This window comes from Perna viridis, chromosome 1 (assembly GCF_037379345.1).
Source record: "Perna viridis isolate PV_CMFRI_1.1 ecotype Kerala chromosome 1, ASM3737934v1, whole genome shotgun sequence".
NCBI lineage: Eukaryota > Metazoa > Mollusca > Bivalvia > Mytilida > Mytilidae > Perna > Perna viridis.
In genome coordinates, this window is record NC_142445.1 from 16,310,580 (window position 1) to 16,326,515 (window position 15,936).

Sequence of the window (15,936 nt, forward strand, 5' to 3'; positions counted from 1 at the left end):
GAGTGCCAATCTGTTTACATTTCATTAATTGTTTTTTACTAAAGCTAATGAATTTTGCTATTAACAATAGTAAAACAATGGATCTAAAAACTAGTACATTATATAGCAAATAGCAAATAAGGAAATCTACAGATGGGTGCATGTTCTCAAACAGAAAAAATGAAAAAATAGCAAAAAATAAAGATTAAAAAAGAATTTCTATACATTACTTTTTGTGACCCTTATCTTTACTCTTCATTTAAACTCCGATTTTTTGTTAGACTTCAGTTAAATAAAAAATTTCTTTCAGTGGTATAATACAGGGAAAATTTGATAATAACAAACGTGCAAAATTAATTGTTACGTCAATATCACATATATATAATCTCATCAACAATGTACATGTATAGCTGACTGAACCAGGAAATACACATCCTTTGAGAAATACTTTTCTTCTATTTTGTACACACCATAAGGATACTAAAATAATCCTATTAGATAAAACATGATGGAACATTTATTTTGTAATTATTAAATAAAATGGTGGTTTACCATGTACAATATTTTATCTTTGGTATTCCTATCAATTGGTGAGTTATTTGTAAACGCTTTTTTTCTTATACATATAACGCTTATAGAGGGTGAGCTTTTGGGGAGTTACGTTGATTTTTGTTTTATTTCGAATGTTTTTATTAGATTTGTTTGAATACAGAAAGGTCAAGTAACAAACATTGGAAAAATGTCAAAGTTGGAAAATAATAAAGTGAAATCGTCATCGACAATAAGTGCACAACAATGAAGTCAGAACTAAATGAGAGTGCATCTTAACCCCGTACCGATTTACACAAAATATTACTAGATCTACATGTATTAACCTTGTATTAAACAAAATAAAAATTATGTGATTCGATCTCTGAACATAATATCTGTGTATACGAATATCACACTTTGCAGTTCACATATCAGCAAGTGAAGTATGTTACTATGACGACATAGATGGACATTCTTTATCTACTGTATGTCCTGGGGAGTGTTGTGGAACCGGAAGTCAGCCATGTTGTCTGTAAGTACCTTAGTACCTTCAACTCTATATCAGGTGTAATATAGGTAACTTTGTTAGAAAAGCAAAGGCAGAGGTACATATACACCTAGTCGATGTACATAGTTTTTATTCAATTCACTAATGGTCTCTTTCGCCTCTGATAATTGTTCATATCCACGTTTCCTTTGTCCTGGTCTTTCGCTTCAGTTATAGTCGGTCATTTTAATATCTCTGAGGAAATGATATTAGAAAACTTATAAACGCCCATGAGTCCAGTATTTAATTAAAAGGTTAGAATTAAGTAACCAGAGTGACAAAATTGTACGTAATTACAAAGCCCATAGGACAATTATACCTGTAACCTTCAATTTTGATGTTTCAAGTACTGGTAAATGTAAACATAAGATTTTAGGAGAAACAACACTAAAGATCAAGGACTATGAAGGTATCCATTCATTTTAAGGCTTTTAATTTAGTTTTCCACGTTTTTATAATCCGTTAATAGGAAACAAATGCTAAGCACGCACTTTGAATGCTGTAAAACAAATTGATACATACTGCAAAATGTCATATTTCACTATGACTTTGTTGTGGATCTGTAATATAAGTAGTTACTGTTTCACATGCTTCCTCAAACAAAACAACTCTGTTTTCATATGCCCTCATAAGCAATTTGCATTAGCCCACACTTGCTTCTTTTTTTTCAAGTTCCAGTGCTAAATTATAATAACAACCTTACAAACCAACAAAAACATTCATAGCGAAATGCTTGTGGAAAATTCCAATTTTATAAATATCTACTTTACTTTGTTGTTGTTGGTGTTTGTTATGTGTACGTTTTTGTTTGTTTGTTTGTTTGTTTTTTTTTATTTTGGTGTTTGTCTTGTTCAGTTTTTAGTTATAATAATGTGTCGTTTTGGGTGTTTTTATGGCCGTAAAGCGGTTTCAAATTTGAAACAGGTTATTATTGAATTTATTAAATACTTGACAAATGATTCAAATGATTACCACCGGTTATCAATCAGTATTTTTTTAGAGATTCCGGAGCTATTATAGCCATATTTGTTGGAGTTGTGGTCACAATATTTTTGCTGGTTTTCTGTGCTGTGGTGTGTTATGTAGAACGCAGACACTCTAGACGTTTCTTATTAAACCGAGAGAGGAGAATATTCCAGAGATTAGGTGTGCTTTTAAATATCTACATCTCTTTGAAGTCGGCTTTGTAATCTTATTTTCAAACAAATGAGGTATTTCTAATTTATTTGTATGAAATCACAAAAAGAAAAGAAACACTTCACTTGTTTCAGCTTACGAACTGTAGCATAATTGATAATTACAGATTTTGCGTCAGTAAGATGTTTGAAGCGTGAAATATTTCGTCCAAAATAGTGTACAAGATTAAGTAGAAATATGTTCATGTTTCAGTGACTAACAACCAACCTTAGATCTTTCAAAGTTAGTAATGTTTTATCATGGTTCATGTGAGAACCAGTAATGCACCACGTTAATAGTATTTGTATGGGTCAAACAGTGCAGTAACTAGAAAAATGTCTAATTTATGCTTATATATTATATTATATATTATTATTATTATTATTATTATTATTATTATTTTATTTTATTTTATTTTTTTTTTCTTACTAGAACGGGCTAACATTGAAAACTATAGAAACCTGTCCATAAGTGGTGAGATTGATCTTCCACCTAGATACAGTGACCTTTTTCCACGGGAAAATAATTCATTTCGATCGCCTGAAAATGCTCGGATCAGTGGTACGGGTTCAGAGGGTCGCAGAAGCTTGAGTTCTCTCGGTTCACTACTAAGATTGTCGTTTGGGATAAATAGAACTAATTCCTTAGCACGTCGTGCAAACAATGAACTAAATGTATCTCCTGAACAGTCAGTCAACCATGAAGGGAACTTAGAAAATTTAGAAAATCGGGACGTATTAACTGAGAATGAGAATACTACAACTAACAACCTTGTAACAGACCAAGAGAGTTTACCGACTAAAAACATTGGTGGCGAGTCGACAAAATCAACGACAGAAGTCTTACCAACACTTTTTGAAAATGAAAACTCTAATTTGTAATGAGAAGAATGCATTTATATCTTTCATTTCAGTAGTGTGATTCCGGTCCATACTCCATACTATTGGAGTCCGGGTTGCTCATTTTTCATTTTTTTCAGTCTGTGTATTCTTTGAGCAAATTGTGTAATCAATGGTGTTTTGTCTGTTTTTGTGGTCTAGTTTTTATCCCCAACCAATAAATATATACTGTTCTTCTTTATAATCATTGCCTCTGTATTTATTTTTTTTTATTCAGTTTCAGTCATTTTTTCTTCCTTTTTTTTGAGGGAGGGGTTCTTTGTGAATGTGTGATTTTTTTTATCTCACATACTGACAATACTAACGTTTGTATTTGGTTAAAATGGTTATTTTTGGTTTAATTGCTGGTTTTAAAAATCTTTAGAAAGAAACTTTCAATTGAATGACTGATCGTATAACTCTTCTTCATTGGATCGAAAGTGAAGGTAGATCCTTGTGGCAGCTTTTTTCTCTGAAGGCCAAGAATCGAGTTTTTGCTATTTTTCACTTTTAAATAACTAAACAAAGGAGATAGATATAACGTATATAAACTGACCAACCTCTATTCTCCTAGTTATCGACACTTCACAGCTTCTACTTTTAATGGATGTTTCTTTACTCTCTCTCTCTCTCTCTCTCTCTCTCTCTCTCTCTTTATATTAAAAGTGTCTAATGCCAGCATCAATGTTTTTTTGCCCTTTATATACAATGTATCCCTAAGTATTGCGTTTATCTAGCCCTGTTAACATGATTCTATTATTTTTGTTTAAAACGATGTTTAAAAAAATGTTTCGTTAAACTAATGTATTACAAGTGTGATGATGAGCATTAAAATTTTTTATGTTGATGAAGATTTTTTCTCTTGATATATAGTTTTTTCTCTTGGTATGTAGTTTTTTTATTATCCCTTTGACTAGTTTATTTTGTAATGACAGTATACATAGTCAAACCATACAAACAAATATTAACATCAAAAACTTTTATATGCCACTTAAAGGATGATCTATATAGCTTCCGTCTATATTACTGTATCCTGTTGATAATAAAATACTGAATTATTATTTTTCCTGTATGACAGACATAAGACGTACACTATGGGCATAGTAGAATTCCTGTTGCTTCTTCGTCTGAGGGGTACGTACTGCTATTGTAGATTTCAGAAGCACAGAAAGTTCAATTCCAAACATTATAACCAACTTTGAAATTAATATATGATGCTGAAAGACAAGATTTTTTAAATGCTTTGTCTCATTGCATAAACATATATCTCAAAGGTTGTAAAATAATTCAAATCGCGCGGGTTTTTTTTTTTTTTTTTTTTTTTTTTTTTTTTTTTTTTGGGGGGGGGGGGGTTACGCAAGCAAAATTATTTCACATGATTTTCACACGAACTTCACATGATTTCCTCCCGAACTGAGCAATTTAACTTTTCGACAGAGTTCACGTGAACTTTGGGTGAATTGTTCACATGCAATTAATGTTAAGTGAATTTCACGTGAAAATCACGTTAATTCCATGTGAAGCTCGATTAACATGAATTTCACGTGAAAAATATTTGCCTGTGTAACTGACTTTTATATTGAAGTTGATCAATGACATTGACTTCTAGGTATTTATATATATATTTAATATATTAAATTACGATCTGAACTCACTCTTTTGTAGGCGTTTTCATCCACGCAATGAAACAGAAGGATAATGCCGTCAAATCAGACAGATCGGCATCGTTTGTCTCGTAAGTCTATGGATAATTTGTTTTATTAGGACATGCTACGTAAATATCTACATACTTAATATCCTTGTTTTCATACATCTAGCAAATGATTATTAACACATCAGGAACGATAGCTTTTCTACGGAATGTCCAGATATTTTAAATACAAAAATCTTTTCTTATTTAAATTGCATGTAAGGTAACAAATAAATTGTCAATTATTTCAAAGTATTGAACAAATGCTTGGTTAGAATAAGTTTAGAAAAAATGTAAAACTTATCCCTTCTTCACAAAGATGAACGGAGTAATATTCATTAATATGTCCTTAGCTGAAAGTTATGTTTTTCCGTGGCATAACAGACTAAAATTTCCCTTCTATCTGTTTTAATATTAGAGTGAAAATCTTTCGTCGTTTAAAAAAATCAAATGAAGCAAATAATTCGAAAACTTTTTGGAGTCCATGAAAAGGGGACAAACAAGCAAAACCATCGACTCATAGACTAATAGTACGACGTCCTTAGGTAGTACTATACGGTTAGGTCAATTTTGAAAATTTTGTCTCATTTTGTTATGAGGTAGTCCACAGAAATTTCATGTGTTTTTTTTTTCATAAAAAGCTACATAATTTTCTAATCCTTGGTGTGTAGAGGTTCAAGTTATTTATAAGTAAATTTGTGATTATTGTCATAAAATCCAGTATCCATGGTAATATTACTGAGTTCTAGTACAAATCAGGGTAGCTTCCCAAATACTATGTTTTATAAAATATCAGGCACTTAAAGACTAGCACAGGATGAAAGCATGCATGGCGGAGGTGGACATAAATTTTAAAAAAAATATTGACACCTTTTCGATTCATTTTCTCGCAATTTTATTCCTAAAGTTCGTGCAAAGAATGTATTTTGAAAATCAGCCAAATGATGCTGTGAAAGAGAATTGAATACGGCAGAGCTGAAATATTGCGGATACCTTTCTTCATTTAAATTACACCTGTTTACCATTACATATATTACATCTGTCTATGTGTAAATTACATCTAAACAATATATCCACCAAATTTCAACTTTTACATTGTAGTTTTAAGTATTACAAAATTACACCGGCTCAACTTGGTGCGCATAACAGTGCGCCTAAATGTAACTGTATAGTGCACCCTAATGTCAACCAATTATTGGTCAACATTTTTTTGGCATTCATTATTGCAATGTTCTATCGATCAAAAAAAAGTTGAAAAAAAACATCGTCTTCCATGCATTTTACATTTTCATGTTCGTTACAGGGAATGGAATATCCTTTTAGCAATTTTTGTGACTTCCTTCCTGGTAGCTTTACTGACTACATTGGCGATAATATACAAGAGACGATCCAAGGAGAACACAATAGCATCTGTCTGAAACAAGCCATGCTACAATGTACAAATGAGTTTAATCATGACCGAATCTGTGATAGAGTGTGGTGTTTCGCTTCAGGATCTTCATGATGACAAAAATCTAATATTTTTTAATTCATTCTAAATATTCACCATGAATCTAACGTTCAAGAAATACGACAAAAATACGGAAACTGGATTTTAATTTAATTGCATCAACTACAGTTTGATAGTGAAGATCTACATTTGATGCATAGTAAGGGTTTCATAACAAACCCATGAGAGAAAGATTGGAATAAGCCGTAAGTGAAAAATAAACTTGAATAATGAAGACTGAAAATTCCTTAGGGAAAATCTGAACTTGATCGTATGGGCTTCATTGAAAGCTCGTGCGAGAGAGATTTTAACAAGTTGTACGTGATAAAGAATAAAGCGAATATTGTTTATGTTCTTTTTTTGTTTTCAACAGAATTCGAGTGCAGATGGCATGGCAAATTTGGGCTACGGGCACTCTGGATTAAGATTGTTTTTGTAGTCGTTTGGGGAGGGGGTAATATGAAACGAATTAATAAATTAGGTTTTTACACTATAACATCCCCACATACATGACAACTTATCTAAATTAAAGAAGTAAAAATGTTTAACTGCAGCTCAAACATTGGATTTTGATGTTTTAAGAAAAAATATGGCGGAATAATATCTATTCCGTGCGACCAGCGAAATCACATGATAATCACAGATTTACATGTTTCTTGGTAGCAAATGACGATGTACATCCGAAAAATACATGCATTTCCGATTGAATTCACGTGACTGCCCAGGGAACTTAATTCAGATGAATCACAATTTCTCAGAATCCGTGGGATTTCGTTTTTTTTCTTTTCACAATTCGATGAATTGAAAAACAAGAGTACATTGATTGGTAGATAACAATATGCTGATGCTTCACGCTACTTCTAAAATACCCCAACTTTTGCGATTTTCTAATAATACTATTTAAATTATTAATTGCTAATTGTAATATAACAAATAGACATAAAGTCTACTGTCGAACCAGTGTAACCTTAACAATGCTAAATGACAAAGATACATTCATTAAACGTTGTTTACTGACAGAAAAAGTCAGATAGTTGCGTAATTATTTTTATTTCAACAAGATAACATAATTAACACATTAAGCATTCCATACATGTCATATAATTTATAATCGAGTTAAAAGTTCTTTGTTAATCAGCACCGTATAACTTTTAAGCACCGTCTGGAAGCTTTAAGAAATTATTGAAACAAATAAAGCGTCAGCAGTAACTTGTGGAATGTGCTATAGAATACGCCTTTTCTCCATATACTGCGAACTTAGCATAAACACCTCGGTTCATAGAACTAAATTAAGCCAAGCAAGGGATAAGGATGCACCCATGATAATAACAATAATACCGTTTTACCACTGCATCTATAAAAAAAATACATGTAGTAAAAGGAAAGAGCTTTTGTCAATTCTTATTCTTTAAGTTTTGTTTCAAACAGATTACTATAATAGTCATTCCTATGTTTGTCGTCACCGAACTCGTAATGCTGGCTCATATCAGGTGAAAATTTAGCAGCTTCCGGATTCTTGTCGTAAACTTCGGCTAATATTCTGGTATAATGTGACGCATTTCCACAACACAGGCCAACATACTGGATTCCTAACGCTTTTACCTCCTCTGCAAACTCTCTAATTTGTGTTCTTGTACAAGCGACTGCTGGAAGGTCTACTGGAAAAGCTGGTTTCCCTGTTGAAGACAGAAGAAAAAAAATTTTAAAGGCAGCAACTGTAATAGTACGCAACACAACATCATTTCATTCTACGAACTCCAGCGCCGGTTCCGAGATATACTCCCTCACCTGTGAAGTATGGAACTCCTTATGTTTCAATTGGTAGATATCATTAGTAGATGATTTTGTAGATATCTTCTATTTTTTATAAGATATCTTTTAAACTTTATGAGATATCTTATATCCTTTATAAGATATCTCATATATTTAATAAGATATCTTATTAACGGTTTTAAGAAAAGATATTTCAAAAACTTTATGAGATATCTTATATCTTTTATAAGATGCACATTGTATAATATATCTTATAAAAATGGAAGATATCTACCAAACAATTAAAGATATTTAAAATTGGAATAAATATAAATACGGCTTGCCAAGTGAACTATTTTTTTATTATAATACTGTTCATCTAAGTTGGTTTTAAAATTTGCAAGTTCTTAGTGCATTAAATGCTGTCAGTGTTATTGTTTACATTAAATACAGAATTACATACCAGTGTTTGGGATCGTGAGAGCTTGCATCGTCGGCTCCTTTTCTGTAGTGGCATACACAACTGGAAGTGCTGCAATCGGGCCCTGTATTTTATAAACAAAACTTTTATAATTATTTTATTACTTTGTTGTCGGGGCCTTCCAGAGTTTAGTTAAATGTGTGTACACTTATTGAATACTTTTGGTGATCTCTGAAAGTATTAACTATTTTGTATTTAGGTTATATACTGGTGCATTAGTTACATTTCACCATATCCGTTCTTTTTCTATTGCGTTAGAACTCAACGAAATAAACGTATAATACGTGAACCGGTATCGTACAGATTTTATATAATATCATTTAGGCTAGCTAAGTTAATATATAATTAAGTTGCTCGTAAACAATTCTTTTATGTTGTGAATAGTCAACGAAGGATCAACCTATACATGTCAAATAAAAAAACCAGGCTTGGGAATTAAAACTACCAATACATGTACTACAAGGATCTATAATCAAAAGGAAGTGGCGTAATTGAATAATAATACAACAAACAGCAATCTGTCAAACACACTTCTCTTTCTTAACATCAGCATGTAAAGGAATTATCGTCACCTTGCAAGCCTTTTTAACTTCTTTGATTGCTGACAGCATGGTGACAGGTCCCCTGCTACAGTTCAGACCTACAACATCAGCACCAGCTTCTTCTAACCTTCTACATGCCTCTGGAAGCGGTATACCATCGTGGGTAAGGTTGCTTTCAGTGGAACATAGTGTTATAACAGCTGGAACTATATCATAAAAATATGTATCAAGTGCGATGATGAAGCTATTTGTATCTGATTTCATGTGTTTAAATTCCTGTTTGCAACGATCGTTGATTGAAATAATTTAGGCTACATAGCAGATTTTTAAATGTTCTGGCTGGTCAACAATATTTTAATAAAAGTTTCTTACTATAACAACACCTTCTTTCATGGGTTTTACCACATTTCCTTATTTCTTGGTAGGAAACTCACTCATATATATATAACAAACAAGCAGACTAGAATTCGAGTTAGTTTGATACAGGGAAGATAACGTAAACTTATAGATGGGTCTGAAAAATTCCCAACGATGTTAGAACTGTCAAATTACAGTTACAACCCTAGATTAATCCTACGAGGAGGAATCACCCGGCCAGCGAAAGCTATATTTTTATATAGCCTAGCTGGCCGAGTGGTCTAGGGCGCTGGACTTAGTGCAGGCGGTGTTGCCATAGATGTCACAGCGGTACGAGTTCGAGTCCCGCGGAGGGAACGACAAATAAATTGCAAATTTGACAGTTCTAACATCGTTGGGAATTTTTCAGACCCTTCTATTAGTTTACGTTATCTTCCCCGTATCAATTTGGTCCGATGGAGCAGTGTAGTGAATAGAGTCGTCACATTCTGAGACGTTGTATAATATTGATTTGTTGTGACATGCATCATTAATTTGATCCTCATCCTACATAATAACACCTAGATGAACTGTCCCGTACTACCATACACCGTGTAGTAAGTTACAGACCTAGATTAATCCTACGAGGAGGAATGACCCGGCCAGCGAAAGCTATATTTCTATTCGAGTTTGAGTCACGCGGAGGGAACATCGTTGGGAATTTTGAAATATATATATATATAGTACTATCACATTTTGATATGTACGCAGTTTGCTTCATTTTCAAATTAAGGTTGTGTCCGAAATTGCATCACCACGAAAGGATCTAAACGATCTATCTTTTCTGATACAGACTTCCGACAGAATTCATGAATTTTGTTCAGGTGCGGCTGTAAAAATAACTTTAAAGTGTCCGGGTTTAATTGATTAAAAACCAATAGTAAATTTAAGAAATTTCAGGGTCATGAAAATACCACGAAAAGCTTCCATGTCCTCGGTGTGACCTTGGTAGTCAGTCACATTGCGAGAACAAATAGTCACTATTAATTCAACCCGAATAAATTTGCTGATATATTACTCATACGATAAGCTAGATAAGGGCAAAGGCCAGACATGATATCAAAGACATTCAGGTGTTAAGTTTCAACCTCTCTAGCTTCTAACATATAAATGAACATTTCTTTAAGCCTTTCACATTTCATTCAAATCACGAATTTTAAGTACAACGAGAGGGACCTGATCCGAATCTATCATCAAAAAGAAAGAAAAAGCATGAACATGTATTTCAAGATGTCGAAAAATAATACTATAGTGTAAAAATAATAATTTGTCAGTAGTATGCGCCTTGTTACCTTTTCCATATTCCTGGATACACTGGAGAGCAAGAAGAGCCTCCTCAAAATCTGGAAATGTCTCCGCAATTATATAATCAACATCCCTAGTCACAGCCCATTCTATTTGTTCCTTAAGTATGGAATGGTATATTTATATTACGAAATTATTCAGTAACGATTCAACATGGTAATATAAAACATGACCCTTGCTAAGCAGTACAGTAGTTTGTATTTTGTCAAGCCCGGCCTGCCAAATATTAATTTTGCATAATCAAACGAGCAAAGCCAAATTCTTGGTTTAAATTTCATTGCATATATTTTTTTCGCCAAATTTCTTATCTTGAACTGATGCTAATATGTTGGGGTTTTTTGGGGGGCGGGATAATAACTTTATACATATGAAATATTTGTACTGTACCTTAAATATGTTTCTTGCTTCGTCGAAAGTCTTCGGATCATGTTTGTTGAAGATTGTCGTATTAGATATATTTCCAGCTAAAAGAGTTCCAGTTCTGTCAGCAACCTCCTTAGCTATGTCTAAAGCCCTAAAATTCAAGGTCTCTAATTCGTCTTCTCTGCCAACGACTCTCATTTTAGCACGATGACCATAGTACTGGAATTATAAAAAAAGGAGCATTCGTATATAATTATATACAAAGAGGCATTAACTTCCGAAGAAAGTCAGAGAATTTCTTTCCTATATTGTTCCAGAAAAAATTGATTCGAGGAGAGTCGCTCATTTTACAGGATACGTATTTTGGAAAAGGGACAAAGACGAAACTAAAACAAAACAGGGAAAAAACACAAGGATGACATAAATAAATCTAAAATAAAGCATATATAAAACTAGAAGTAAACACGCATCCCGTACTTCTGGAACTAAATTGGCACATAATCAAGACTGTGGACACCAATGTGGAAATTTTGAATCAATTCCAGACTCAACTGCGAAGTTGTTCGCCATGTCCAGTTTTATACATTATAAAAATTATCATTATTTCAATTTTAAAATGTTCGTTAATTGAAGTTGCATTAGCAGTGTGTATATATTTGACGTTCATAATATGACATCTCAGCAAATTATTGGTTTCTCTGTAAAAAAGATAACCTTACATTTGATCAAGTGGTCTGCTAATTACACTGTTACATACATGTTTATATACGTATAGCAGAAACAAAAATTACACACACCTTCATTGGATTATCTTATGTGAGAATTCATTTTAGAATACCGTGTATGCCTCGACGACATCACTTCCGGCATGGACAAACTCCTCATGTAAAGCTTTCAGTTGGTCTGGATGATCCAAAACAACTTCTGGAACAAAACAACCAGCACGAACAAAGCCTCTTCTTTCAAACTCGAACAGGTATCCTTCAGCACATACTATGCTTTCACCAGCAGCAAGACGCTCACGAAAGCCTATAATGATAATGTAGTCTTTAAATATATATAAAAGTTACCAGGGGTCATTGCATTAATTAAACTGTCAAAGGGTGTTCAATAAGTATGTACTATCCCGTCTCTACTCCGGCAATGTTAGAGGCGGTAAATGGCAAAATATATTTTGACTCGTTGAGACAAGGAAGGCGAACGCGAACAATAGTGACTGGAAATATAAATGAATTAACTATGCGTACAAGCTTAAGCATTATAAGTAAATTATTTCATATACACTGACTGCATAGCTGTCGGATTAAGTAGCATAATATGAAAATACCAGGACAGCGACTGTTACGTAATTATATTTATAGATTTTATATATGTGCAAGTAAGTCTGTTGCATTAAACGGTTGCCTTTTCCATGCTTTTCGGGGCTGTTAATTGTTAATTGTCTGCAATCACAAAAATATAACATGTATCGATATACAGTATATTCATAACAATTATTTACAACATACCTTTCTTCGGCATATTCACAAAGCTTTAGTACACGTATTCTGACCTCAGTTTATCTAATCAATTCATACGATAAAAATATGAAATGTATACATATACGATGTAACTATCGAACGCTGTGCTTTTTGTTTTGTAAAATTTCTGAGCTGGCTATGAACTTTGTAAACCGCTTTATCGCCTGAAAGCCCTTTGCTAGTGACGTGTTACATACACATATCACAATAAAACACATTGACCAACTACCTTGAATATTTATGTACGTCACAAGTAACCGGGAGAAGAAGGATAACCCGAAACAATTTTCTAAACTACTATTATAAAAAATTTTTTTTAAAAATATTTATTTTAGTTTACAAAAACATACATAGACTTTTCATTCTACGGGAAAATTACCTATCGAAGTTAATTTCAACGAATGAAATTTGTCAACGATATGTTTTAACTTGACCTAGTTCTCCTTCGTATCCACATGACCTTTGACGCGTTTTTTCAACAAACGGTCGGCTTTCCATTGAGAACAATTCGTTCTCCTCTACTTTCTGACCTATTCCTTCACTCTTTTGAGGCTGACTTTATAGCTGATTTGATACGAAAGAAAGAATATCATTTAGCTAGTTCCTTTAATCTCAGTTTCCGCTATATAGATGACGTATTATCTTTTAACAATCCTAATTTTGGGGATTTGATACATCGCATCTACCCCAAAGAACTTGAGATAAAGGATTCTACAGACACTGTGAGGTCAATCTCTCATCTTGTCCTACACTTAGAAATCGATGGTAAAGTAAGCTATTGACAAAACTATACGGCAAACGTGATGAGTTTTCATTCAGAATTGTCAACTTTCCTTTCATCTGTGGCAACATCCCTTCAGCACCTGCTGAACTACTCAGACTTTTTGTATCGCGCTAGAATTCTAACAAATAGGCTTCTGGAGCAGGGTTATGTTGCTACAAGATTGAAGTCATTGCTACAAAAGTTCTATGGTCGTCATCATGAACTCGTGGATCCTTACGGTGTATCCATCTGCGCCATGAAAACTGATTTGTTCAACGTGTCATAGTTTTCCTTTCCTCTTTTGTCTACCCCGGACTTGAATTTTTATGATCAACTCGGCGGGTGTTTCTAGAAAATCAGAGAACGCTTACCCTACCGATGCACCTGGTCCATGCTCCCAGTTTTTAGTGGAGTCCGAGTTGCTTATTTGCTTTTGTTGCTTTGTGTGTATGATTTTAGTTACTTTATGTTCTTTGTATTGTATGTCTGTTTTCCATGTCTGGTTTTTGTCCCTGGATAACATTCTTTTGATTACCGCTATAACTTTGGTTCCCTTGATTATTCTTTGACATACTATATACTACCGCACACGTTCTTGTCTTATAAGATGTCGGACGGAAAACGAAAACAAAGTAGACCGCATGGAAGCCTTCAAGGCCAGTTTCTCTAACATCGTTTCAGTATTGCAGAATGAGGCCATGTGAATATTTTTATGTCGTTCCCGAAACACGGTATATGTCATTCCCACAAGATAGTTATATCGTTCCATCAAGAAACTTTAAAAATAGGAGATGTGGTTTGATTGGCAATGACATCAACCAATTGTTAAGCAACGAACAATTAAACTGTCACAGGTCAGCACAGTGTTTTCTATGATGAGCAGAAAAGACAAAAATCGACCAATCTATAGATAAAATTATCTTTAAACAATCCTAATTTTGGGGATTTGATACATCGCATCTACCCCCAAAGAACTTGAGATAAAGGATACTACAGACACTGTGGAGTCAGTCTCATATATTGTCCTACACTCAGAAATCGATGGTAAAGGAAAGCGAATAACAATGTACATAAAAAAACAATGACAGCTAGGCTCATAAAGTATGTGACGGGGTTTAACATGTTTGTGAGCGTTCAACACACCCACCCCCCCCCCCCCACCTGGGAAAGTGGTGGGAAAATACAAAAACAAAACTATATTTCGTTCACACAACAACTTATTTTGTTCCCTCAAAATAATATGTCGTTTCCTTAAGATACTGTGTCGTTCCCTCAAGATATTACGTCATTCCCTCAACATAATTTTATCGTTCACTCAAGACAAAGTTGACCCATCTTTGGCATAATGCGGCGGTGAGTGGTTATGGAAAATATTTTTCCTAATTTATTTTTACCAAATTGTTTCTATTTCACACGTAAATGGTTTAACATGACGTTTTGACATTTTGAATATTTTCATTCCTTTCAAAAATTCCACATTGGCAGAACGTTGGACTAATGTTGACCCTTCTATACCCAGTATAATCACTGTATTTTATGTTTCTGTTTAACAACGTGTTTGTAGAAGCTATTTGTACTTGAGAGTACTGTTAGATTTGTACTTGAGAGTACTGTTAGATTTGTACTTGAGAGTACTGTTAGATTTCAATTTCCGATTACTAAAATTCTAATCGTTTACATTGTAGGATTAACACGGAACCAACGGTGAGCCAACATTGAACCAACGTCAAAATAACTTTGGGAACAATGATGTTAAAGCATCATTCATATCATTCTTGATGTAAAATGATGTATGTCGGTTTTAAGGAAAGTAAAACAAGAAAGCAAACCCGGGCATATCAAGCAAATAATAGTGTTGTATCTAAACCGAGATGCAAAGTTTGCCCAACGTGGGCCCATCTTGTTTTCTTTTGGCATTTTTGTAGTGTTAAATTTCACCTCGTACGTATATATTATATTTGCAAATCAGATATGTATACTACTTTTCAAGGAAACAAAAAGTATAGAAAAATTATAAAAGCATGTTAGTTTCAAAATACAGCATCATGCCTTCAAAGTCTGTAGAATTTTGGCCCAATATTGGGACACAAAAAATAAAATTTTATTGTTTTTTTCTAAAGTTTTGATAACTCTTTCCACAAATTTTGTTAACTGCATGTTTTATATCAATCAATGTAACAAGTATTCGCTTTCAAAATATTAATTTCTATTAAATGCAAAAAAGTTGCAAATTTTCAATATCTAGTATACCAGTGCTTGTTAATTTGTAAATTTTACAAACAGATTTTTCTTGATAAGGATAAATTATTTTTTTTACAATGATCATCTTATCATTGGCATATTCTAACTGAGAAAAATCCATATGTTCAAGTGAGTGGAAATTTGAATTCATTTGTGTTAATAAGTGATTAACATAAGCACTCTTTGACGTATCTAATTGTAACAATTTGTATAATTCTGTTTTGAAATTTTAGAGGAAACCTTTGTCAGACCGGTTGGTTTAACATTGGGCAGAAATTGGGCC

The 15,936-nt window shown here is 33.3% G+C and overlaps 2 protein-coding genes across 2 annotated transcripts; one reads left to right on the plus strand and one right to left on the minus strand.

Annotated features, from left to right (window-relative positions):
• Window positions 1–135: 135 nt before the first annotated feature.
• Window positions 136–6,640, plus strand: LOC148627465 (uncharacterized). Its single transcript, XM_088573666.1, has 6 exons — window positions 136–569; window positions 934–1,042; window positions 2,058–2,203; window positions 2,666–4,245; window positions 4,777–4,846; window positions 6,105–6,640. Exons 1-4 carry the CDS (start codon window positions 533–535, stop codon window positions 3,112–3,114), a joined length of 741 nt encoding a protein of 246 aa, XP_088429792.1. The 5' UTR covers window positions 136–532; the 3' UTR covers window positions 3,115–4,245; window positions 4,777–4,846; window positions 6,105–6,640.
• A 684-nt stretch (window positions 6,641–7,324) lies between these two features.
• Window positions 7,325–12,872, minus strand: LOC148627466 (S-methylmethionine--homocysteine S-methyltransferase BHMT2-like). Its single transcript, XM_088573644.1, has 7 exons — window positions 12,638–12,872; window positions 11,968–12,158; window positions 11,154–11,348; window positions 10,754–10,865; window positions 9,096–9,271; window positions 8,506–8,587; window positions 7,325–7,966 (listed from the first exon to the last, which is right to left on the minus strand). The coding sequence occupies exons 1-7, from the start codon at window positions 12,648–12,650 to the stop codon at window positions 7,692–7,694; spliced, it is 1,044 nt and encodes a 347-aa protein (XP_088429770.1). The 5' UTR covers window positions 12,651–12,872; the 3' UTR covers window positions 7,325–7,691.
• Window positions 12,873–15,936: the final 3,064 nt, after the last annotated feature.

Excerpts from the sequence above, each read along its gene's own strand:
- LOC148627466 (XM_088573644.1), bottom strand. Across the intron at positions 11,349-11,967 it reads ATGTCGTCGAGGCATACACG|TACTATGGTCATCGTGCTAA; the intron begins GTATTCTAAAAT and ends TTATAATTCCAG. Across the intron at positions 7,967-8,505 it reads TCTCACGATCCCAAACACTG|GGAAACCAGCTTTTCCAGTA; the intron begins GTATGTAATTCT and ends TGTCTTCAACAG.
- LOC148627465 (XM_088573666.1), top strand. The coding sequence starts at position 533 with ATGTACAATATTTTATCTTTGGTATTCCTATCAATTG. Across the intron at positions 570-933 it reads TTTGGTATTCCTATCAATTG|TTCACATATCAGCAAGTGAA; the intron begins GTGAGTTATTTG and ends CACACTTTGCAG. Across the intron at positions 2,204-2,665 it reads GAGAATATTCCAGAGATTAG|AACGGGCTAACATTGAAAAC; the intron begins GTGTGCTTTTAA and ends TTTTCTTACTAG.